The sequence below is a fragment of the Clarias gariepinus genome, chromosome 20 (genome assembly GCF_024256425.1).
Source record: "Clarias gariepinus isolate MV-2021 ecotype Netherlands chromosome 20, CGAR_prim_01v2, whole genome shotgun sequence".
Lineage (NCBI taxonomy): Eukaryota > Metazoa > Chordata > Actinopteri > Siluriformes > Clariidae > Clarias > Clarias gariepinus.
Genome location: NC_071119.1, coordinates 23,314,772 through 23,341,775, shown reverse-complemented (window position 1 = coordinate 23,341,775; position 27,004 = coordinate 23,314,772). Strand labels below are relative to the sequence as shown.

General features: G+C 38.3%; 1 protein-coding gene across 1 annotated transcript in view; it reads right to left on the bottom strand.

Annotated features, from left to right (window-relative positions):
- The window catches only part of LOC128508637 (sodium/potassium/calcium exchanger 2-like), a 56,666-nt gene that overhangs the window by 3,951 nt on the left and 25,711 nt on the right, over window positions 1-27,004 (bottom strand). The window contains exons 6-10 of the mRNA XM_053480043.1: window positions 16,482-16,532; window positions 12,387-12,467; window positions 11,183-11,265; window positions 2,085-2,219; window positions 381-470 (exon numbers count right to left, since the gene is read on the bottom strand). Of these exons, the coding sequence (XP_053336018.1) occupies window positions 381-470; window positions 2,085-2,219; window positions 11,183-11,265; window positions 12,387-12,467; window positions 16,482-16,532 (440 nt within the window). The remainder of the gene's footprint in view (window positions 1-380; window positions 471-2,084; window positions 2,220-11,182; window positions 11,266-12,386; window positions 12,468-16,481; window positions 16,533-27,004) is intronic.

The window sequence follows — 27,004 nt, the reverse complement described above, 5'->3', positions numbered from 1 at the left end:
ACACGTCGATGAATCACAAAGCAGCGCCGGCGTTTTTGGCAGCCGAAGCATGAGGTGTCACTGATCCAGCTGATGTCATGTTCTAGAATTAGTCGAGAACTTCAGCTCGCACTCATTACAAACTTGTGAAAATCGTCCCGGACTTCATTATCTGCTCACATTCGCTCCCTTAACTGCAGGTCCCTGAAGCCCATTTTACTGAAGCTCTACTTTTATAATAGTCTTGTCTAGCTGCCCTGTGTGTGTGTGTGTGTGTGTGTGTGTGTGTGTGTGTGTGTGTGTGTGTGTGTGTGTGTGTTTACGTGGCATCACAAAACAATGTTTTGCCTCAAGCACTTTCGCATATTTGTCTCATGTGCTGCGTGTTTTGCTTCCTGCACCTGGTGAGCCATCCACACCATCAGGTAGGAGAAGCAAGCGATCCAGCAGATGGCGCCCAAGAACGTGATGGGGAAAAACTTCTTGGATGTCTGCGATAATAATAAAAAAAGAAATAATGATCGTCACTCTTCGATTTAATTCCATACTCTTTAAAAAACTTGCTAAACACTTTAGGTTGCCTTTGAATACTAACAAAAAAAATCACTCTTTTCCTTTTTAACCACTGGCTCATCAGTGGGAATGTTGCCTTAAACCTTCAAAAGGATGGGTTTTTATTTTGCAAATATAATCTCAACAAAGATGAGCTTTTTTCCTGCCATTTGGCCTCCGTACACCACCACACTGAATTTCAAATGAAACACAAGATGTGAGTGAAGACAAGACTTTCAGCTTTAATTCAAGGGATTTGGCAAAAGTGTGGCATTAACCATTTAGGAATGACATTTGGGGGGCTCATAAAAAATGGAACAAATGACTGACAAGCAGTGGTCTGTTCTCTTGTTACTCCATGACTAATCAAGCAGATAAAATCCTGGAGGTGGTTCAGCGCCTTGCAAAAGTATTCATACTGTACCCCTTGAACTTTTCCCACATTTTGTCATGTTGTAACCACAATGTATTTTATTGGAATTTTTTTGTGGCACATCATTGTGAAGTGGAAAAAAAAAGATGAATAATTAAAAAAAAATAGAAATCTGAAAAAGAAAATAAAAGTATGAAGAAAGAAAGGAACAGCTCATGATCCAAAACAAACCACATCATCTGTCAAACATGGTAGAGGAAGCGTTATGGCATAAGCATGCATAGCTGCCAGTGGAAGTGGGTCACTGGTGTTTATTGATGACCAGGATGAATTCTGAAGTGTACAGAACTATACCCGCTGCTCAGATTCAGCCAAATGCTGCAAAACTGATGGGATGCTGCTTTATATGGCAGATGGCTAATGACCCAAAACATACAGTTAAAGCTACCCAAGGCATAGAAATGGGATATTCTTCACTGGCCAAGTCAGTCACCTGATCTCAACCCAATAGAGCATGCTTTTCACTTACTGAAGACAAAACCGGAGGAAGAGAGACCCAAAAACATGCCACAGCTGGAGTAAAGGCCTGGCAAAGCATTTCCAGGGAGGAAAATCAGCATTCATCATGTACATGTGTTCCAGACTTCAGATAGTCACTGACGGAAAAGGATTTTCATCCAATATGTTTGGAATTTTGTATGTTTGTTCCATTATTTGCCAAAAACCTTTGTCAAACCCCCTAAAGCTGAAAAGCCTGATGTCGCTCACATACACACAAATGAATGCGGTGGTGTAAAGTATAGAGATATAATGTATATATATATATAATCCTTCTTAAATTTAACGCCTGACTGTAACTGACCAATGATGGCAGAGGCATATATTGGAAGTCCTGTACTCAAATTGCTATTATTTTTTTATGTTAATTTGAACTCATTGTTTACTTTTGTCTGTACATTAAAATTTTTTTTACGTTTTTGCAGCCACAAATCTGCTCTGTGCATCTTTGTACAAAGTCCTGCTTTACCCTGCAGAGCTCTACGGCTCCCCTTGTGGTTATAAGGTTACACTGCACACCTTTGAATCCAGAAAGCATCTCAAACCAAATTTGGAAACTCCTGGGTTTTTTGTTTTGTTTTTTTTTTCTTTCAGAACAGTAGTAGGATCTGTTGAAACTCACAGGCTTACGGACATCCGGCAGGGTAATCCACAGCGGTATAACGATGGGGAGGAGGAAGAGATACGTGAAGCGTTTACGGCTGCTCTCGGGCCACGACAGACTCAGGGGCTGATCGTCCTCGTCATCTTCGTCACCCTGTTTATAAAGTATAAAGTCAAACCATCATAAACAAAACCCCCCTGTCCAATTAAACTGGTGTAAATTCCCACTTGGACAACTAACACGTGTCTGAGCATGTCGCGTCAGCTAGCTGTGCTTGGCTTGCGAATTGTCTTCTTAGGAAGAATCAAATCAATACAAAGTACTTCTAGCTTATCGCATTTATCATTAGATAGAACATTTTCATGTTAATGGGCGTGGTCTCTTCCAGGACTCTTCCTCCACTCCATTCACAAGAGACACTTTATGAGAATACAAATAATGCAATTCATTCACTATGACTTTTACACTAATCACGTCTGAACCCATGAGTGACATGTTATTACCCATGTTATCTTATTGCGTAAGACAACTTTCCCCTTAATTCGTCACCCGTCTGTACAGGTTGGTAGAAGGATCCTGCTGAACTGATTGGCCACCTGGTTACTCGTTGTAACCTTGGTGATCAGAGCCAAAGTGAAAAAAACCTTCCACACATACACACACACTCTAACACTCTTTCAGTCTCAGATGCAAATGCATACACACTCACTTTTCCATTAACGTCTCTGACAGAGGGAACTGAGCATCAGGAAAAATGGGTCAAGAGCCTGGAACAGGCGGTGCAAAGACAAGTCTGACAGCATGAGCATGTTCCAGGGGAGGATTTCTCTTTCTTTCTGTCTCTCTGTGTGTCTCTCTCTCTCTCTCATATATACACATACACTTTTTACTAGGCCCTTGAGTACGATTATATATCACTATAGTGCTATAGCCGAATTAATAAAATGTAATTAAATACATAATTAAATCATCTTAATGAACGAATCGCATTAATGAATGAATCAATAAATCAATTAATACTTCCATAAAACCTTTAGGAACTATTATGTTTAGTTATTTAATGATTTCTGATTAGAATATCCATCATTATATTAAAGAGGTGGAAAAAAACAGGCACACATACTGTATACACACAGTGGTACCTCGGCATATGAATGGCCGCCTCATGATTTTTTAAATTCGGAACTGAAATTTCGCAAGAAATATTGCCAACAATATACGAAGCATTTTCGGCATACGAGCGAACAAACCGAGTCGCACGCACATCCGGTAGCCGTTCAAAATCTGTTTGCGCCAGTAGAAAGCCGAGAGAAGCAAGTGTACATATTTTTCCGTGGCTGTTTTTTTGGCATTTTGTGAAAGATTTAGTGAAGACACAGTAGCACCGCGGGTCCCAAGAATGTTATCAAGGATGGTAGCAAGAAGAAAACTGAGCCGCTTTCAGTTTGGTTTTTAAATCAGCCGGTGCCAAGAGGAATCATAAATCAATGTTAAGTGAGGTTTAATGTCTATTCATTTCATAGTTTACTTTATTTACATGACTTTTAAAATGTTTTGATTGTTTTTATATGCGAAAATATGATTATAGTTGAAAAATCGGTAATATTGGTAAGATTTTTGGGTGGCTGGAACGGATTATCTGCATTTACATTATTTCCTATGGGAAAATGTGTCACGCAATACGATATTTCGACTAAAGAACTCGCCTCCAGGACGGTTCCGCTGTATATAATGTCGGACACATTTTCACACCCAGGTTGTCACGGTAACTTTTCAATGATTATATTTTATATATTGTTTTCATTAATCAACTGAAATCAATCTGAAATTCCAGATTATCGAATTGAAAATGTAGGACTGTATCCCAAAATCTGACATGAACAATATCATAAACAATCTGTCTTTCGTACCTAAATGTGATCACTCCATTGTGTGATTTATTTTTTTATTTTATTTTTTTATGATAAATAAATGTTTTGAAAAAAAAGCATGTTTACAGTACATCCCATATCACCGATATCTGATTACATCACTACCATATTACATTATATTATGCCCTAGTCTATGTAGTCAGCCTATCTAGTGTAAATTGACTATTGCGTGTTGGTTTAAAGATTAAAAAAAAATCTGAGACAGTTAAAAAAGTTCAAGGAGTAGTTTTATCTGCAGAATCCTCTTGTTTGTTTTGCTGTAATTTGCACAAGTCAGTTTGTTTCAGTGTGAAACATTCCAGCAAACAGAAAGCCATGAAAGAAACAGATGGCATGACAAGACTAACTCGGGCTGGTCGCTTCTGTGATCATGAAGTCTTTCAGAGACAGAAGGAAGAAATCTGCTGATAACTTAGGAAGACAATTTAGGAAGACGATTCTTTTGTGTAGTGCTGCTAATAATGTTCACTCTGTCTGTGCTAGAGTAAGTAATACTCGAAAACGATTGCTTATAACTTCTAAATATTTAAATGTAAAATAAATTTTAATGCAATAATGCCCTGGAGGCAGTGTTATGATCTGGGGCTGCTTCAGTCGCTCAGGTCTAGACTCAGCAACATTACTGTATGTGGCAATAAAATAAAGTCAGCTGACGACCTGAATGTACTGAATGAAACCTCAGTCAATTGTTTTTTTCTTCTTTCCTGATGGCACGCACATTATTCCAAGATGGCGATGCCAGGATTCCTGAGGCTTAGATTGTGAGAGAGTGGTTCAGGGAGCACGAGACATCATTTCCACACAGAATCCAGATCTTAACACCATTGAGAATCTTTGGGAAGAGCTGGAGAAGTCCTTAAGCAACAGTCCGACTCTCACATCATCCATACAAGATCTTGGAGAGAAATGAATTCGACACTAGATGGAAATAAAATGTTGTGACATGGCGTAAGCTGACTGAAATGTGTGGTTTTTTTGGGGGCCGGACAGTGTAATTAAATATATGTATCATAATGAAAAATAATTAAGAAAAAAAAATATATATACAGTGAGGTTAATAAGTATTTGATCACCCTGTGATTCTCAAGTTCTCTTACTTAGAAATCATCTACAATTTTCACCATAGGTGTATTTCCACTGTGAGAGACACTCACATTTCTGACCCTTAAAGACCTGTTATTTTGCTTTTAAATAGTCCGTATGCTTCTTACGGAGCCACTCCTTGGTTTTCCTGGCTGTGTGCTTTGGGTCATTGTCATGTTGGAAGACCCAGCCACGACCCATCTTTAATGCTCTGTCTGAGGGAAGGAGGTTTTTGCCCAATATGTCACAATACATGGCCCCGTTCATCCTCTCCTTAATACAGTGCAGTCGTCCTGTGCAGAAAAACATCCCCAGAGCATGATGCTTCCAGCCCCATGCTTCACTGTAGGTATGGTATTATTGGGATGATACCCATCATCCTCCTTGAATGGAGTTAAGACCGAAAAGTTCTACTTTGGTCTTATCTGACCACAGGACTTTCTCCCATGACTCCTCTGGATCATGCAGATGGTCCCTGGCAAACTTTAGACGGGCCTGGACATGGGCTGACTTAAGCAGGGGAACCTTCCGTGCGATGCAGGATTTTAAACCATGACGTCTTAGTGTATTACTGATAGTAGCCTTGGAAACGATAATCCCAGCTCTATTCACGGCATTGACCAGCTCCTCCCATATAGTTCTGGGCTGATTCTTCACCATTCTTAGCATCATTGATACCCCATGTATCTACTTAGACTTTGGCTGATTGTGGGGTGCACAGGTGTCTTTATGACAGCTAACGACCTCAAACAGGTGCTACTAATTTAGAATCATGAGCAGAGTGTAGCTGGACTATTTAAAAGCAAAATAACAGGTCTCTGAGTGTCAGAAATCTGCCTGATAAGCAAATACTTATTTGACACAGTAATTCATAAATATATATTTTTTTAAATCATACAATGTAATTACCGGATTTTTAAGTAAGAGAACTTGGAAAATCACAGGGTGACCAAATACTTATTGACCTCATTGTATATATACCGTATATATTATATTTAAAAAAATCTCATCTTCAGAAACTATGGTTATCCTGTAAATTATATCAGGTCTAATCAGTCTGGTCTAGAATTCAGCCCCCTGTTGTTTTTACAGCCGGGTTACATGCAAACACTCTGGCTGGTGAGTATTCTATGCAAATCATTCACAGGTTGCTGCGCTCATTAGTTATGCGCCGTGTGCTGCACGTTGAGCTGCGCACACTGTTGTTGTTCTTCTTGTTGTTCTCAGCTCATTAAAGGAACTGCTGAATCAGAACAGCCAGTTTGCTGTACTGTAGAACAGCCTGTGTGTGTGTGTGTGTGTGTGTGATCTATGCCTTTAACACACTCCCCAGGTGATCAGGCGCTCCTGGTTTGCATGAGATGGGAAAAGCTTCCTGGAAAATGAACCGGAAGTTCACCGGAAGTTACACACAAGGTCATGGCAAGGTCACTAACTCTAGGAATTTAAAGAAATAATAATTAAGTAAACTTATAGTAATTTGAGGGTAATTTTAATGAAATGTATTTTATTTATTTAAATGAATGTTTATTTTTGATCTGTCAACAAATATCATAATGCTATAAAATATGAAATTGTAAACAAACTATACATAAATAAATAATATTAAAATATTAAAAATAAAATTTAGACTTACAAGAAAAAGGAAAAAACGGATTAAAACAAAATTAGAAAAATGTGATGATAAAAAAAAAGGAAAAAAACAAAAAATTCAATGTATATAAAATGTTTTAAGGAGGAAGTGATTTTCCGGAGAGCAGTCTTAAACCTTTTTGACGTTAACTGAAGTAAATCAGCGCTGTGTTATTTGTTAAACCCGTCTTGGCTCCTCTCCGGGGTGACGGGGGTGAGAGCTCGTTTCTTTGCTATTTCCAAGTAAAAATAGCTGCAGTTTGAGGTGTTAGCTTTTTAAATTGACCTTGAGCTCATGTGTTATCTCCATGTGAATGTGTGTGTGTGTGGGAGCGTGTGATGAGGGGCAGTGGGCAAGAGGAGGGGTGTAATTATCGAGCAGGAACACTCGCATCACTCACAGGTGCCAAGCCAACACCGCTGCTTCCTGCCAGACGCACAACGCAGGTGCATGGTGGGACGGCAGCGTGCGTGGGCCGACCAAAACACATCCAGCTGGGGTTTGGCAGAGGGGAGAAGAAAGTATCGGCAAAAACTATCTCTCTCTCTCTCTCTCTCTCAGACACACACACACACACACAACACACACAGCGAGAAACCCAGAAGACTGACGGAGATAACAGCGAGGCTTTGAAGGTTAATCCTAATGGTGATTTGAGGTTCTGCTGCAGATGCAAACAGCAAGGACATGAAACACAAATTTACAGACTTAAAGCCACAAAGGTTATCTTTCTTTGCGACAGAGTCAGGTAATGAAGCCGAATACGATGTGAGTCTCTGCAAAACAAGAGGCGGAAATACAGACACGATCACGCTCATTAGCCAAAAAAAGTCACGCACTCTTAAACTCCATTGAACCACCTTTAGTTTTGATTACAGCTCACACTGTGGTGTCCGGTTCATGTGCGGAAATGATTCCTCATGCTTCCACAACCGCTCTTTCACAATCTGAATCCTGTTCCATCAGGGAAGAGGAAAAACTCCATAGATGTGATAACCTGGTCATTCAGGTCATTCAGGTCGTCAGCTGACTTCATGTTTTGCTGAGTCTAGACCTGAACAACTGAAGCGACCCCAGATCATAACACTGTCTCCAGACGCTTGTACTGTACAGTGGACACTATGCATCCATCGGTCCGATATTTATGCTCCCCAGCGAATATAAGTGTTTTATATTCTAGACACACAGCTGTTTAGTCCCAGTCCAGTGAGTTTTCATCACACTGTGTGTGTTATGTGGAAATATAGTGTTTTTAAGTGATCTCTATTTGGGATTTTTTCCCCAACTGGCCATATTACTTCCACGAAGTTGACGGTTCAGCTCTCTCCTTCCAGGTTTTGATAATGTGTTAAAGGGTTCTTAACCCAGTTCCAGCTTTACTTCATGCAGTTTAATAATTTGACCCTTTTGAGACGTTGCCCTTTATTTGGCCAGGCAGAGTGTTCAGTATATACACCAATCAGCCTTTACATTACAATGTGCTGGTTCCTCTTGTGCCCTCGGGTCATGACTCCATAGGGTCCATCGTTCTTTAGTTTTTGGCACCAGGATGTTGGCAGAGGATCCTAATTGGTGCTCTGGGTTGTGAGATGAGACCCCTGTGGATCAGACTTTTTTCGTTCCAGATCTGGAGAATTTGGGAATTTTGGACGGCATCCTCGGGCTCTTTGCCTGCTGGGCCCAGTGTGCGGTCGGCTGTGGTGCAGTGGGTACCTCTCTGTCATGGCCAGCGCTGCCTTTTTTATGTGCACTGCGAACGTCTTGGAAGTGTCTACGAGAAGCCTTTAATGGTTTAAATCAAGGGGTTACGATCAGGCTGATACACACTTCCTGTTTGTTTGTTTGACTTCTGATTTCAGACTGTGTGTTTGTGTGTGGGTGTGTGTGTGTGAATGGCAGGCTGTATAAACCGATGCTGTGTCTAAGAGAGCTGGAACGGACTGTGTGTGTTTTCTGGCCCCCGGTGACCCGGTTGTCACGGTGACATTGAGAGGGCGCTGTTCCTGTCTGCACGCAAACTGCGCCATCTGCTCGCCTGGCACCGTGCTGCGCCAACAGGGGGCAGAGGGTGGTAGGCTTTTCATCAACCAAACAAGAGGGAAGCCAGGGAGTATTTCTGTGTGTGTGTGTGTGTGTGTGTGTGTTGTGTGTGGGAGAGTAGGAAGGTTAAATATGAAAAGTGTTTTTCCCTTTGAGTATAAAGTGCAAACTCATTACCTTCTGTTATTAGCTAGTTTGACCTCTTTGGTCACCACACACATACACACACACACACACCATTCCAGTCTGCTATGTTAATGTTGCAAAGTAGTTTTAAGTACAAATATCCCAGTACAGGTGGCACAGTGGCATAGCGGTTGGCACTGTGGCCTCGACCTCCAGGACTGAGGGTCCGAATCCCTCATCGCGTCTGTGAAAGTAAAATTTCGGGAGGATTTTAACATTAACCTCACGCCGCAGTTTCTGAGTGAGCTGTTCTCTTACGATCCGCCACACCGATTTCGATCAGATGCAGACTGTTTGTCAGTACCTCGTATTATAATAGTAACAGCCAGGGGCAGAGCTTTTTCTTGCAAAGACTCAAAGTTATGGAACAGCCTTCCAATTTATTTTCAGCACTCAGACAAAGTCTCGGTTTTTAAGTCTAGGTTAAAAACCTATTTATTTAGCCGAGCAGTTTTGCGAATAAGAGTTTGCAGTAAAAGTGTGCACCAGATCACACTGGCTATACAGCTTCTGTGCTTCGGGAGGCAGGAAAATTCATAGCGCGGCACAAAACAGCCGATGACGAGATCCTAGTGTAGTGTTTTTTCTTTTTCTCCGTTCCATGCCCCCTAGCGAACCATGATAGGTCATTTAATGTCCATTACATGTCATTTTAAAACAACTGTGTTACTATTCACATTTTGTAATTAAGTTTAAAAGTAGAATTGAATTGAATTGAAAAGCGCTATACAAATAAATAGAATTGAAAGTAGCTTAAAATGTTTAAGATTCAAAGTAACAAGATTCAAAGCCATTGGATTGTACATTAAGTTTCATTATTCATTTATTTTAGACTTGGCACTTAAAGGTAGAAATATTGCCAAACTTAGGAGCATCCTATCCTTATATGATGCAGGAAAGCTAGTTGATGCATTCATGACCTCCAGACTGGACTATTGTAATGCATTACTAGGTGGTTGTCCTGCATCCTCAATAAACAAGCTACCTGTACAGTTAGTCTAAAATGCAGCCGCCAGGGTTCTCACTAGATCCAGAAAATATGATCATATAAACCCAATATTATCATCCCTGCACTGGCTACCTGTTCAATTTAGAATTAATTACAAAATAGTACTACTAACATACAAGCCTTTAAATGGTTTAGCTCCCTCATACCTAACCAGTCTTCTAAAACGCTATAATCCACCACGCTCCTTAAGATCACAAAACTCCGGACTTCTGGTAATTCCCAGAATTTCAAAATTAATGAAAGGGGGTAGGGCATTTTCATATTTCCAGACAGTGTTCGGGGAGCAGACACGGTTTCCCAATTCAAAAGTAGACTTAAGACGCATCTCTTTAATCTGGCATACGCGTAACTCATCCCATAACCTCATACTCCAGTACACCTATCCTGAATGGCAACTACGCTAATTCTCTCCATCTTTTCTGTATTTTTCTACCCATCCTGAGGCATCTGGAGATTGTGCCAGCTTTAGTAGACAAAGGCCAACCCTGCGAGGTTTTTGAGGCATCCAGAGAAGGACTAGCTCCAGCTGGATTCTGCTTTATGATGGCTGGAGCTACACAACCTGCTCCTGTGCTCCCAGTGACCCAGACCCCATCTGCCCTCTGCACCTACTGACTCCCTGTGCTGAACTGGACTTCATGTTAATCTACACAACTTCTGTTATATTGAACTTTCACCTGCACAACACAAATGATGTTATTTCTATCTGTTATCACCCAGATGAGGATGGGTTCCCTGTTGAGTCTGGTTCCTCTCAAGGTTTCTTCCTATTGCCATCTCAGGGAGTTTTTCCTTGCCACCGTCACCGTCACCCTTGGCTTGCTCATCAGAGACATTTCATTCATCATTCATTCATCTAATTATTATCTAGACACATTTTTCTCACACATACACACTTCCAAATATTTTCTTTTCAAAAAATAAAAAAATTCTTTCATTTTTGTGAAGCTGCTTTGAGACAATGACCATTGTTAAAAGCGCTATATAAATAAAATTGAATTAAATTGAATTAAAGGTGTGGGTTGGGATTTGAAATCGGACTTTGGCGTTCTTAAGTTTAGGAATGAAATGAAATCAAATGGTACATGTAAATCAGACCTTAATTGCATCCTCTGAATAAAGAAAATAAATACAATTAAATAGCTACAGATTGTTTAGTAAATCAATTACAAGGACTTTGTTTAATGTGTGTGTTATGTGTGTGTGTGTGTGTGTTGTGGTTGTATTGACTCACCACGTCGCCATCTTGCCCCGCGGTGCCATTTAGAGGTGGAGAAACTTCCACCTCCACGCTGGAGCTGTTCGGGAGGTTTTTATCTGAAATAAACACAACACACTGTTGGAGCACAGTCACCTGCGGAAGAGGTGTGTGTGTGTGTGTGTGCATGTGTGTGTGTGAAAATAAGAAAGTGTGTGTGAATGGCAGCGTGCCATTTGAGTTGTGTTAAGATGTTAATATGGTAATGTGGCGTAATGTTAGCATAATTGGTGTGTGGAAATGAGAAGTGTGTGTGTGTGTGTGTGTGTGTGTGTGTTCACTTTGATGAGGATCAGAAGGGAGAAGAAAGCAGATTATGTATCTATGTCAAAAATTAACCTGGGCATACAAATAAAATTTGTTGTGGAGTCGAGTTTGTAAAGCAATACAGATTTTCCAATAATAAATAATGTAAATGCGTCTAATCCGTTCCAGTCAACCAAAAATATGACTAATATAACAGAATAAGGTTGAAAAGTTAAACAGCTTCATTTTAGTGAGCTAATTAATGCTAACCCTGGCTAGTTTATGTTAATGCTAGAGTATTAACGGCTGAAAATAATACTCAAGTGAACAGACAGTAGGGTGATGTTTTAGCTAAATCTTACTTAGATAAAGTTTATCTAGTAATACTTACAACTTGATGTGCTGGTTGAAATGTGTTTGAAAATTAAATATCAATCATTTATTATTAAATTCTGATGGAGATTGGACATTTTGTTTTATATTTTTGTTTGGTCTCAGACAAAGTTAATGTTAACATTCGTTTAGTTTTATTCATAACTTTTTTTTTTTTTTACCATTTATATTATTTAGAACAATGGTTATCTTTGGAATGCTTGTGGTGCACAAACTCACCACGTTGATAAAATTTGTACTTCTAAATAAATTAGAATGTCTATGTTTTCATAAACCTACCATCTAGCTATAAAAGATAGCGTTGTAGTGCTGTCTCATTAATATTCAAAAGCATTCAAGTACTGAATAAAGAAACCTGACAACCCTAATCCATAGTATGTAAAGGCTAACTGCTAATATTAGCATCTAGCTAGTAAGCAGAGAATGTTTAGCATTATCTTCTGTGTGTGGATGTGATGCAGGTGTTAATACACTCAATTCTATCGTTTATCGTGATTTGAAGTGTGTAATTTTAGCTGTGGAGTCTAGCGGGTTAACATACCGGCTACTCCGTTAGCATCTTCCACTTGGCATTTCTTTTTGGCAATTTTGTGTAGGATGGACGCTTTCTCGCGGAACTTTCCTGAAAAATGAAGAAAAAGTAAAAGTTTGCTTCGAACCAAGGTTTGGATTATGATGTCATATCAGTAACGCTAATCTATGCTACATAATCTGCTAACTGAATTCTATTTGTGTGTGTAGGCCTGTAGATTATTAATGTTAGCATAAAAGCTAGCATTTTATACAGGATACAAGATTAGCATTGATGGATTAGTGGATTAGTATGTATCAGAGTGTTAGCGTCACAGACACATACACAATCTGTTTCTTGATAACACCCTGATTATCACTTCATAACCTACCTAACAAAATCATTAACTCCTGTTGGCTCTCGGCCCATCCTGCCGTCTGTAGCCATCAGCGGTGGTCCAGACTGGCTAATCTTACCCCTACAGATGTGCACATCTGCATCACATGACCTTTTGGAGGTCAGTGAGCTTAGTCCTCAGGCTAGAGATGCTCCAGTTGTTGCCAAATATCGTAACCTTTGCTCGGAGAACATACTGCATGGGATCATGGGTGGTCCATTACTTAGAAGCATCAAACACTTGGAATGATGACAGAACTCCTCATGTCTGCTTAGCTATCAAGTGTATCTCTCGGGGAAGAAAAAACATCTGTACAAACATTTTGATACCACAGGACTGGTAAATGCTTAAGTCTAAAAGGGTTAAATAAGTTTTTGTAACTTATAATTTTTGACCAGACGACTTCACCAAGCATTTAGTTGATCTCCATTCATGATTTTTTTCTGGCCAGATTATTTCCACAGAGTTGACGGTTCAGCGCTATCCCTTAGGTTATAATACTGTGTTGAAGGTTTTTTTAACCCAGTTCCAGTCATTTCAAAACTCCATAGTTGTTTTTCTGCTTGATGTAGGCCAATAATTTGACCCTTCTGAAACGGTGACCTTTTGTTTTCCTGGACAGGCATTGTGTGTGTTTATACACACACTATAGTGCTGTTCCTTAACATAGAAAAATAACCAACTGTTTATACAATTCATTTTTTGTAAAGAGTTTTTAAACATTTAAGGAAGAAGTCTTCGCTGTCTGCTTTGTAACAGTCAGGAAATATAAAAACATGCAGTCGTTTTGTATTGGAGGCAGAAAAGAAATGTATAGCTACTTTGGTTTCATTTCTTACTTGGTCCTGTATATCATATTTTGTGCATTTCTTTTTTCAATCCTAGAGCACAAAAACCTTAACATTCAAAGACTACTGTGAAGGAAACTGATATTTATGTTATAATGTTTTCTAAATTTCATTCAGATGGGTCTCAAGTGTTTATGTTCAAACAAAAATGTAAGGAACAAATGGTGCAATCAATGTAAGTAATCAGGACCAAAATCCCAACCCTCGTTCCATACAAAAAATGCTTTTCAAAATTCTGCTGAGATTTATATGAAGCTTCTGCAGTGTCACTGAGATCAACTGAATTGATATATTTTAATGTTATAATGTATTTAGTACAAATGTAACTCTTTTCTTTACCGAGAACAAGTTGTATAGCTAACCGGAACTAGACTGTATGTTCCATATAGCTAGTTTTAGTTCTAAATTTTAATTTTAATTTAGCTCAGTTGGGCTGCAGAAGCTTCAGATGAGTCTGAGCTAAACTGTGAAATGCATGTTGTAGAATTTGGCCCCAATACCTTACAGTGTTCTCACATTCACGGTCGGTGTGCAGAGCAGGAGAATTTATTTGACCAACTCCAACCGGAATTTCCTTACATACACCTAAATTGTGATTTAAGAAAGACTTGAAAAAAACCAAACTATCCCAATGATGATGTTATATTTGATTTGTTACATTAAGAAATTCTAGATAAATTTGACTAGATCCAAGATAAGAGTGCTAAGGCAGTAAACCAAAATGCGCAAACGTTTCTATCCTGAAGGCCAGACTGTTATAAAGATGACCTCCATAAAGGTTACAAAAATGTCAACAACAACAAAAAAAAGCCTTTCGGACAGAAGCCTTGTAAGGTCTGCCAAAAAGTGAAACATCTTGAGTACAGTTTAATTTACTGTACCTACATGTTCTTAAAATTAAATTACGACAAACTGAATATAAGACTATTACGTTTATTTAAAATCAAATTTACTAAACATTTAAGGAAAAAAATCTTGTTCTATTGGCCGAACATTTTAGGTTTAGAAATGGAAAGATATTTTTTGCTTAAACTTTCAGTAAAAATTGATAAGAAATAGATTTAATAGTTTTATGTTAGGTTTGTTGTAATTAATATTTTAAACTAATTATTTGAAATGAAAGGTTTGACTAGATTCAATAATATTTAGCAGTTTTAGCTGTTTACACTGCAAAAACTCTTAGCATGTTAGCATGTTAGGAAGTGAAATATTATTGAATATAGCCAAACTTATTATGAACTGCTTGCTCACGCACCATTAGGGGCGGAGTAACACACTCGGAGGAAAGTGCTAGCCGCTCCTTCCGCGTGCGCGAGCTCACAGACGCCCCTGATTGGCTGTAGAGCCGTTATTAATGTGGGAGCACTAGGTACCTCTCATCCCTCCCCCCTGAGAGAGCTCGGCCAATCAGCTCTCTCTGTGCCTCCGGCTGTAAGAGATAACAGCATCACCCGGGAATCGAACCAGCGCTCTCCGGATGATACGACGAGCACTTTACCACTGCGCCACTCAGAGGCCATAAAAGAATTTTTTTTTAACAAACTACAAAATTTTCTGCCAATTAAAAAATATATTTTTCTGCTTGCAATTTTAGAAAATTTTTATAAGTTAAAAAATCGTATATGTGTTTTTTTAGAGGCTTATTTTAAGAAATTATAGATAGATTTGAATAGACTTAGGAACATTTCACTTGCTAAGATATATATTTTTTTTTTGCAGTGTATTATAAAAACGATAATAAGTATAGGCAGAAAAAGCACGTTGATATAACCTTAGTGGACCACTGTGATGATACCAAGGTCTCACCTGGTTCGCTTCAAAACTGGTTAGCTGAAGTGAAGTCACAATAAATTAAGACTTAAAAAGTCGCACGTTTGTTACAATTTGTGCAAAATCTCCATCTAAACTCCAAAAACGCTGCTCTTACTTGTTCTTATTCGTACACGTTCTTTGCGATCATCCTTTTCACTCTTTAGCACTTGGAATCGAATTTGAGACCCAGAAGAGGACATCAAACGAGAAGACGAGAACGCAAGAGCAAATAATAACGCATTATTGAATTGAATAACACCCCCATTTCCGCCATGGGGCAAATTAGCAGGTGAAATGATGCTCTATTATGCAACATCAAAGAGTGTGAAGAGTGTTTAGCGATGAGGACGGGGCTAAAATTAGAAGCCGGCGTCGGCTCTTTCTCTTCAACATCAGAGGAAACGGCACAAGCCGATTTGTCACCGTGCTGGCCATGATGCGAGCCGAACCCGTCCTCGAAGAGACTAAAGCAATTCGGCTGTACGAGACATCCCAGAAGTGCTATTATTGGTTCAGAGAGAGAGAGAGTGTGTGTGTGTGTGTGTGTGTAAGTGAGATAGTCGTTATTACATTAGCTGTATGTTGCTTCTACTCCATAACTCCTCCCAGAGTGACTCACACTATTCCTCACATCAGCTCAATGACGGGCTTGTGTGTGTGTGTGCGTGTGTGTGTGTGTGTGTATGTGATGGTTTTATTGCTTCTAAATATGAACAAGGTCGTGTTCTCAGGTTTTTTAATTTACAGGAGCAGAAACACCCCCAAAAAAATCTTTTTATCCAAATGACGAAATGAAGGTGCGTGAGGCTCGGAGGAGGGGGAGAAAAAAAAGAAAAGAAAAAGATGAAGAAGAAAAAAAAATAACAAGAAAATGAAATTGTCATACACGATTTGCACTTATGTTAGTGAAATCTCACCAAGAGAGGCCGTCAAAGCAGGAGTGTGAAAACAACACACACACACACACACACACACACACATACACACACACACAGTGTGATGAGGGAAGAGATGAGGAGGGAAGATGAGTATGCGTGATAATTTGCACATGGAAAGAAAGGATCTTACCTTCTTCGGTCATTGAGTGATAATATTTTAGCTTTCCATAAGTCCCCAGCTCTACAACATCACACACAGAGACAAGTGTAAGCCAACACACACTCACACACACACACACACACACACTAAGAGATGGAGGAGAGCGTGACGGAGCAATGTGACATACATGGTTTAGGAAAATCTTTCTCCCTAACCCAGGCTCACTAACATAAGTGCAAAACATTAGCAACAACACACACACACACACACACTTTTGGAATCATCCATAACAAAGCAAACTCAATATACAGTATATAGAAAAGATATTTTCAGTTTGGTATTTAAAGCAGCCAATCATAAATTAAGGTTAAGTGAGGTTTAATGTCTATTTATTTAATATTTTACTTCATTTACATGTCTTTTGTAAATGTTTTAATTGTTTTTATATGCAAAAATATGATATAGTGTTGGAAATCGATAATATTGGTAATATTTCTGGCTGGCTGGAACGGATTATCTGCATTTACATTATTTTTTATGGGAAAATTTGTTTCGCAATACGACATTTAATCTGTGACGGGTTATCTCTGTAATTCTACAAAAGTTCTACTGTTTTGTGTGTTTAGTTTAATGCCAGTTCATGTTTAATCCTGTTTACCTTAATGCCTTTAATCTAATCGTGAACGTATTGCAAAATAATGAAATTCTGAAGTTTTCTCATAAATAAGCAAAATTTTATGCCAAGTCTCGTAAAATGTGCTTTCATCATTTTATACCATTTTCTTTGATTATGTGTGTGTGATTTTGTCACATCACACATGCGGCTCTGCTCTAATCTTCACTGAGGGCAATAAGCAGTTAAATGCGATGAAATACTTACTTTTAATATGTTCGTATTGTTCTCTCAAACGAAAAGTCAAACGAAACGAAATGTCTTATAAATGACCCTGAAATTTCTGTTTATCCTAAGAAACTTGCTGATGTAATCAGTGACATCATGACTATCATTACTGTCTTTCTTTAATAAAGGATGAACAGCTTTAAACAGATGCAGTAAGTACATTAAGCACTCATTATGTATTGTCTGATTCTCATCAAATTGTTTGTTGTTTGATGCTGTCGAGATTAATGTCCTCCCTTTCATAGTAAAATATTAATAAAATTTATTTAAAAAAAAAAAAGATAAACAGCACATAGTCACTTTCAACAGTAAATCACTTTGCTAACTAAAGCTCAATCGTGTGCTCATTAAATGCTAACTCTGTTGTTTGCATGTTCTCCATGTGCTTGGTGGGTTTCCTCTGGGTACCCTGGTTTCCTCCCACAGTCTAAAGAGTACTAGAGGATCGGGGAGAGCATGCAAACTCCATACACACAGACCCCGAAATGGGGCTTTCCCGAGGTGGAAATCAAACCAGGACCCTCGAGGTGTGAGGTCAAAGTGCTAACCACTCAGTTACTCGGTTGCTGATCTTGTCTGCTTACTTTGATGCTACAGTAGTTACTATTTGTAAGTGTCAAGTAATAAAGTTAGTTAATGTTTTAGCATGTTAATAATAATAATAATAATAATAATAATTATTATTATTATTATATGCACTGTAAAGTTAGTTTAAATTTAAGCCTGGCTATAGCATTTGTTAACATTCTACGGTATTTATCATTCTAATTCAAGTTACATCCTGTTTAATGCAATGCTAAGCGATGACACGGCGCATGTTTAAATCTCATGTGAAGATCGCCTGGACTGTTCCTCATGACACACCGTCAACGGCAGGAATGTTGTGGATTGGTGAAGGTCTTCCTGATCTCTCGTTGTCTTCTGGTAATGTTCTTATTGAAGCATGCGTGCCACTTAAAACACCTCAAACGACTCATTGCATTTAACTTATGTCAAATGTCTTTGTGGCAGATTTTACGTTGGGACTTTTTTCAAGCCTACTGTCCATGATGAAATATCACTTGACGTGTTACAAAACTAAGTTCTGAGACTTTTTGATACGCCCTCGTATAGTATCACCAACCCCTATGAGATCTACATGGGATACAGGCAGGAGGGGTACAAACACAACTACATCAAAAAGCACCAGTTATTTGCATGTTTTATACAGTAGATATCCAGCGAAACTAAGATCGGGCTGTTTTATAGACATTCGGTGGCGAACCATGGGATGAGCTGGACCACAGGAAAAAAAAAGACAGATTTATTAAATTTTAAATTTAATGTAATATTGATGTTTCTGTCACAGTCTTGCAACTGTCTCGCAAAGTCACCTTCAGCTCAGAAACCATGATCCATTAGACGCACTGTTCTATGTTTAATGGCGGACCTTTTTTTTTTTTTTAGAGCTCAAAATCCAAATTTACCATGTAGCGACTGATCTGATCACGAAGCAAAAATACCACGGCTAATGTTATTAGCTGCATATAAATATGGACGTCTGCCAGACAGACTGGCTAAAGTCCCAGGCTGCTCAGAGATCATAAATAACTCGCGCAGCACCGCCGCTCTTTTATAACAGAGAGTCTTCATGGTCATGAAGTAACAATATAAGACTAAAAGCCGGCGAGGTGAATTTATAACAAGTCACTGGATAATAGGCAGCATAAATGTATGGCGGATAAAGCTAGTGTCTTCAGGGCTGTGTAGTAATTCAGTCTGTCTTCCAGACAGCTTTGTAATGTAGTACAATCTCCATTACACACACACACACACACACACACACACACACACACACTATGATAATTAGCTGTCTGGGAGCTAGCATCTCTTTTGCAATGTTAAAATGCAGCACAAGATGGCTCACTTGTCCAATCGCCTCATTCTCTCAATCTTGAGGAATTCTAGCCGTAGCTAACGTTACCAAGCGCTAAAAAAACAACATGCTTCTAAAATATTTAAATATCAAAACTTCCTAATGCTAATACATATTTTACCCTCTTTAACTTCTATACTGCTAATTTATTATTAATATAGATCAATACATATATTGTTTATTGCAATATTATGCTAGTTTAGATCTTAGCTTGTTTAGTATTTCATTTGTTTTGCTAGTTCATGTTCATTGTAGCACTAGTTCACGTTTTTAACTTGTTAACCGTAATGCTAGTTCTCTTTTCGATTTTCATTTAATGCTAGTTTATCTTTTAACTTGTTTACTGTGACACTAGTTCATCTTTTAACGTGTATATTTTAGGGCTAGGTTATTTTTTATCTTGTTTACTGTAGCGCTAGTTCATCTTTTACATCGTGTACTGTAATGCTCGTTTTTTTGCATCATTTACTGTAACGCTAGTTCATCTTTTACATCGTTTACTGTAGCGCTAGTTTATCTTTTACTGTGCATTGTTTACTTTGACGTTAGTTCATCTTTTAGCCTGTTTACTGTGATGGTAGTTCATCTTTTAGTTCGTTCACTGTAACACTAGTTCCTTTAGCTTGGTTTGCTATAATGTTAGCTCCTGGGTTGGGCTGGAAGATTATAGTATACAGAGGTTGCAGTTACCTTAGAATTATGCATTCTCCAGTGTTATCGAGTTTTAGATTGCATTTTTATAGAAAACAAACTATTTATCTGGGATGGTAATACAGCTTATAATTAATTGCTATAATTAATTAACTTTAAATAAAAAAAAAACAATAATAAAGAATATCTCCACTGGTTAAAAAAACAACAACAAAAAAATTACCAAGCCATAAAAACCTAGAAAACTAGGATGATGTATGTGTGTGTGTGTGTGTGTGTGTGTGTGGTTGTTTAACAGTGATGCTGATGACCTTGCAGAACGACCTGCAGAGTTACAGCCTGCCGGGAGGCAGAAAGCTTTTAATATTGATTCAGCCTTCCAGCGGGAGAGTGTGTATGTGTCTGGGTTTGTGTTTGCGAGTGTGTGTTAACGCTTAAACGTGGGCGTGTGAAGAAATGTTGCATAACGAACACCCAACCCAGTAATCAGTTGATTCGTTAATCATTAATTAATTAGCGTTTGGCTACGCTTGAGTATACGTTTGTATAAATACGGGGTTGGGGTGGGGGGATGGGCGAATGACAAGGTGATCAGAGACAGCATGTGCACTTGTGTGTGTGTGTGTGTGTTTAATTTAAAAATAGACAAATGGAGCGCAGGTTCAGGGGTCAAGCAGAAGAATCGATATCCACTACTGGGCAACAGGCCAGACATTGAAACAGACATGGCGTGTTGTGTTTGTCTTGTCTGGTTTGTACTGTCTATTTATTTATTCTGGAACGCTCTTAGCTATAGGCATGCAAATGTGTGTGTGTGTGTGTGTGTGTGTGTGAATGCTGAGCATCAATATTAGTCTGGTCTCGTTACTCATAAGGGACTCAACACCAATTAACAATATCTAACATCAAACGGGTCCTGACGGGCCGCAGAAACTCTCCTCACACACACACACGAGAGCACGTGTGTATAATCTTCTAACGCTTGTGACTCGGTTCGAAGAAGGATACGGTATAAAAGGATATTTTATATCACAGCGCTAAACCGGATCGGTCAGAAGGTGCTGACTCATTTTCTTTATCACCAGCTCTGACAGGACTTGAACTAATGCGTTCATTTTTGTTTCTACGGTAACGGCTAACACACAGGCACTTAGAATTATATAATCTATATAAATCTATAACGTCAATACTGTATAATCTAAGCTGAATAATGGATGGATTGAAAATCAATAAAGTCATTATTTTAACTTTTAAGAAAAGCATGAATTGTTGAGGTGGAACTTTAATTCCCCCCTGTCATGACGTTTATTTTCCATGTCTCACAAAAGAATTTAAAACCCTTTAAATGTTCTGGAATGAGCTTTATTCAGCTTTGAGTTTAAATCATCAAGTATGAAAGATATACGTAATAAATATTGTGTCACAGTCATGTGACAATCTGTGCATTTTCTTGCCCATGACAAGAATGAGGTTCAATAGTTTCATAAAAATTCAAATTTTACTTTATTTACATGTCTTTTCTAAATGTTTTGATTGTTTTATATGCAAAAATGTGGTAGAAAATTGGTAATATTGAATATTTATGGGTGGCGTAAACAGATTATCTGCATTTACATTATTTCCTATGGGAAAGTAAGTTTCGCAATATGAATTTTCGCCTCCGGAATAGATTAAATTCGTATGCTGGGTAAATTGTTTTTAAAAAGCATGTTTTTTTGTAGCTAAAAGTAAGATTCATTCTTTTTAGCAATTCTAATGATTTAATAACATCTCATATTTTGTATTTCACCTGTTCTGTCTGCATTTCTTAAACAATTTGATGAAACAAATAAAAATATATATATAGCTGTAACATTTGTCACATGATGTAGGGAAAATGAAAATTTTAATTGTCAGGGAAAATGCCATGTGATGTCTTTCTAAATGTGCTCCATGTGGTCTGTTTGGTCTGTGCAATAATCCCCATAATTGTCCCTTAAAGGTGAAATGGATCTGGGCTCTTATGGGTTAAGGAAGGAGTCTCCAGTGTCAGGACAGAGGTGTTTTTGTCTTTTTCAATTTCAGAAAGAGGCCTGTGAGGGAAACTTTTCAAAGCTGCTACAAAGATTTTAACCAGATTGTTTTGTGGATGTTCAAAAATATTAATATATCACTATAAATGGATAAATGGCTGTGTGTGGTTTTATTCCAGTCATATCACCTCCAGTCATATTCATTCATTTATTCATTCATTCATACCATTTATCCAGTGTACAGGGTCAGGAGGGGGCTGGAGCCTATCCCACGAGACTTAGAACATGAGGCGAGGTGCCATATGGAGTTGGAGTTATATGAGATGAAGAAAGGGGCGTGGAAACATGTCCTAAAAATCAAGTAGAATTTTAAAAGTCAAATTGCACCAAATCAACTACTGGACTACTGGTCTTAGTTTAATTCCACTAGGCACCTGATTGCCATAATATGTTTAAGCTTGTTTTATATTTTAGCAGTTGATTCTCAAGAAAACTAAATCCTAAAGAAAGTTATCGGCTGGAAAAGAAACGGTAAGTGGTTTGTTTAAGAAGTTCAGTTTGCTCTATTTCAGGACCATCAGTGAGGCAACACTTCGTGTGATGATTCATCATCCACAGTCACAAACAAATCCCCTGCTGCTTCCAGTATTTCCAGAAACAATGTCAATTCTTCACACAGGAGCAAGTAATTAACACTGACTCAGCCAGCTGTTCTGGAAAGCTTGTTCTGGATAAGCTTTAACGTTAAAGCTATTTTAGTAGCGGTCACGATTTTTCGGCTTTAACAGTAACTGTTTTTTTCACGGCTTCTCCACCCAGTAGTGTCCAGTTTTATCTGCCAAGGGCAGTTGTGACTGCAGGAGTTCATTCTCACCATGCAGAGGCAATAGGAAGATAAGACTAGACGCCCCATGCTGCAGTTTCTTTCGGATAGACATGAGAAATCAAAAATCATTGCAACACGAGTTGGGTGAGACCTAAAACAGCCAAACAAATGGCAGGACAAGCACGATGAGAAAGTAGTTCTGAGAAAATAATAGTTATGGTAATACATTGCCGCAAATTTAGGTATGTGGTATTTTAAGTTGTATTTGAAATGAGCAGATAGATAGATAGATTGATAAATTGGTTGATTGATTGATTGATTCTTTTTTGATCCTGAGGGCAATTCCAGAAGATGAGGATTAAGACTCTTGAGTTGATTCAAACTGTACTGAAGGGTTGAGTCGGTGCTGCATAGCGACACAACTTTTAAGTTATTCAACCATGTGAAAAGGCAGCATAAAGTGCTACATAAAGAATGCATGAAGGCAAAAACGGCTGCTCTTACCACACAAAATCCATTTCACCCATACTTGAAATCTTGCGCAATAAAACTTGGTAAAGTCCATACAATAATTCTATTGTCTGGTTGTCTGGTGAAAGATGGTGGCTCAAATGCTTAAGGCTGTAGGTTACTGGTTTACTGATTGGATGGTTGGGGGTTCGAGCCTCAGCACTGCCACGTTGCCACTGTTGAGCCCTTGAGCAAGGCCCCTGACTCTATCTACTCCAGGGGTGCTGTATCCTGGCTGACCCTGTGCTTTGACACTTTCCTAACTGGGATATGTGAAAAAAAAATCCTTTCATTCTGCTGTAATGTACATGTGACAAATAATTTAATATTATTATTATTATTATTATTATTATTATTATTATTATTATTATTATATAATTAATACAGAAAAGCTAAAGTAAATTTTAATATCCCTTTTAATACCCTCTTAATATCCTCACTAAGAATAGAGAACGTCTTTATATTTCTTGTTTTGTTATAAACAGTATAAGTATAATACTGTATAAGTATCATTTTGTCAAAGTATAAGCCTCTTCCAAACGGTTGAGATGTCACATCATGGTAAAAGTACCAATACACTTACAAATATACTCTATATATGACACATATATAAAATTATATATATATATTTTTTTTTAACATTACAAATGTTTTTGGACGTTATATCTACTATATTTCTCCTTGGTATGCTCCAACTCCATCATGAAGGCACACCGTGACATCTACTGGATTTTTTTTTAACATCATACCTTAACTGAGTGGTAGAGATGGCTGAATCAGGTTTAGTTTAACTCTCACTCACTCATCGTCTATATCACTTTATCCTGTATTTAGGGTCGCGGGGACCTGGAGCCTGTCCCAGGTGGCTTAGGGCACAAGGCGGGGTACACCCTGGACAGGGTGCCAATCAATTGCAGGGCACACACACATACACACACACTCATTCACACTTTACGGGCAATTTGGGAACGCCAATTAGCCTAACCTACGTGTCTTACGACTGTGGGAGGAAACCCACCAAGCACATGCAAACTCCATGCACACAAAGATGGGAATCGAGCCTGGCTGGGAATCGAACCCGGACCCTGGAGATGCAAGGCGACAGTGCTAACCACTACACCACCTTCAGTTCAACACACTTTTTTAAATAATATACAGTGACTTAACATGTGCTCTAACATAAGGTTAAGCAGAACTTTAAAGGGTTAAAATTTAAAAAAAGATTAACACACTTAAACAAAACAACAACAAAAACAGTCAGCCAAGCTTTATCCAAACCCAAGAAAGCAATTATTGGTATTATAGGAACAATATCATTCACAAACACATTGAGGTTTTGACCCTATGTTTGCAATGATTCATTTAAAATCCAAGCACTCATACCTTCCACATTTCAACATAACAAGTTGCTAAAGACTTATTGGGTGGAGCTTAAACGGTTTTTAGATGCTTGTATTTTGAGCTGCGGCACTTTTTACACTAAAACTTTGATGCAGTTGCTTTTTTGTCATCACTGTTACTGTTTCTCAAGTTGAACTCAGTTAATGAAAAAGTGTTAACATTTATTGTTACTTGTGTATGAGAATATATCATATTAATATACAGTAGGTTTGAGTGTCTGGCCTGATAGATGGCTAGATAGAAGGGGTGTTCAAGTCAAACCGGGACTTTTGGCTGTGCAGAATAACAGAACACAGCTCTGAGAGTAAAAACTCTTTTTCTCTCTTTATGCCTCTATATAATCCCCTGCTACACTAATGCGCCTATCCCAGGGTTTCACTAGTGCTCGGACAACATCAAGGTAGAAAGTTTTCTTAGTAAGCGGGAGCCATGATTGGACGGGCTGTCTGATTCACGTCTGAGATGCTAGCCCCCCAGGAACTCCAAACGCTCCCAGCTGAGGTCCTGTAGTGTTCAAGTGGTGTCAGCGAATGATTGTGTGTATTCCGAGTCACCTCGGCCTGGATCGTCATTTTATCATTCAAATGCCTTACTGCTACTATGGGTCTCATCACCGTACTGTACTGTAGTGTAAGTCTTTGATTTTACACCTTCATTCACTAGAAATTTCATCACAAGTCCCAGTTTGACTTGAGCACCCCTTGTAAATAAATAGATACATAATTAAAGACCTAGATAGATCGATATATTCCCAAGAGATTTTCAAGTGGTACAGAGGCCCAATATTAACCATAGTAATTGTAATTGTCGTTTTAGAATTAATCATGCAGCTCTATTGATTATATAATAAGAACAAATGTCCATGGGCATCTGTATTTAAAAAAAAAAAAAAACATCTCTAAGCAAATAGTCAAGCATGCGGTCTGTACTGTGGCTCTTGTCAACTCAAGATACCAGAAAATTGTATTATACATACTGTGTTAGGTATATATGCACACATTTTTAAAAATATATCATTGTTTTTGTTTTATATTGTAAAGATGAGCAATATAAGGACCACTTCAATTTGGGACCACTAAATTTAGGATTTCATTAGCATTTTTTTCAGCAAATACATGAAAAAAAAAATATATATATATATATATATATATATATATACACACACACACAGTACTGTGCAAAAGTCTTAGGCACCATATTATATGCTGTACCCATTTTGTTCTATATGTTTATCATCTCTGCATAATTATGTACAAAATCATTTAGTATTTCCATATGTAACTTAAAAATTATTAAATAAATAACATTACAGGAGAATATATGCATGGCTGTAAAGGAAAAAAATATATACTACAAGACAGACCAGTTTTCAGATCTACCTAATTTACGCTCCTGAGATTTTCTCCATATTCTCCAGCAAGCTCCGTAACACCTAACAACTGTTTTACTTATAAAGCTGCACAAATCTGTCTATAAAACTCCTGATTCAAACAATTGAGTTTTCACTTCAAATATTGACTGTTTATTTTATCGCTCTTTATAAAAGTTTCTTTTATGCAGGAATGTTTTCTAAAGCATCTTTTGCTCATGCCATATTTTTGTTTGTGCCCAAGGCTTTTACACAGTACTATAAGTAAAAGAGCTGTTAGGTTTTACTGAGCTTGCTGGAGAGAATAGGAGTTCTTCTGGTAACTTTGTCACACACTCACTCCTTTATCTTTTTATGCAAATCCCAGGAGCGTACATTAGGTTTTTTTGTTTCATCTGAAAACTGGTCTGTCTCGTACTATATATTATTATTATATAATTTTTAAGTTTTATATGGTAATACAAAATTGAAACAGCATATAATATGGTGCCTAAGACTTTTGCACAGTACTGTACAGGGGATTAGAGACCAGACTGCCCAGCCCTGAAACACTCATTTAACCAGTGAGAAATCAGAGTGAAGGTGTCCGCTGATGAACCTTCCTCCCTTCATTCACACAGTCAGAGTTGGTGATCTCGTGCTGCGTCCTGCCGAGCGTCTTTCTGTGCCCTTCGTCAATTATTAAGCGAATCCGATTTAATCTGATGTGAGCTCTATAGTGAAGAGTTGAAGTGCACACTCGGCGTGAACAGCTACAGTGATGGGTCATGGACTTGATCAGAGGGGAAAGAATATCCAATGAGGATAATCGTATAAACACACACACACACACACACACATGGATAAGCAACACCCATATGAATGAATGGCAACAAAGCAAAAGAAATGAGCGAGAACCAGGAGCACAAACATTATTGATGATTATCAGTGAGGACGCACAGTCACTGTCTCACTGTCAGTGTGATACA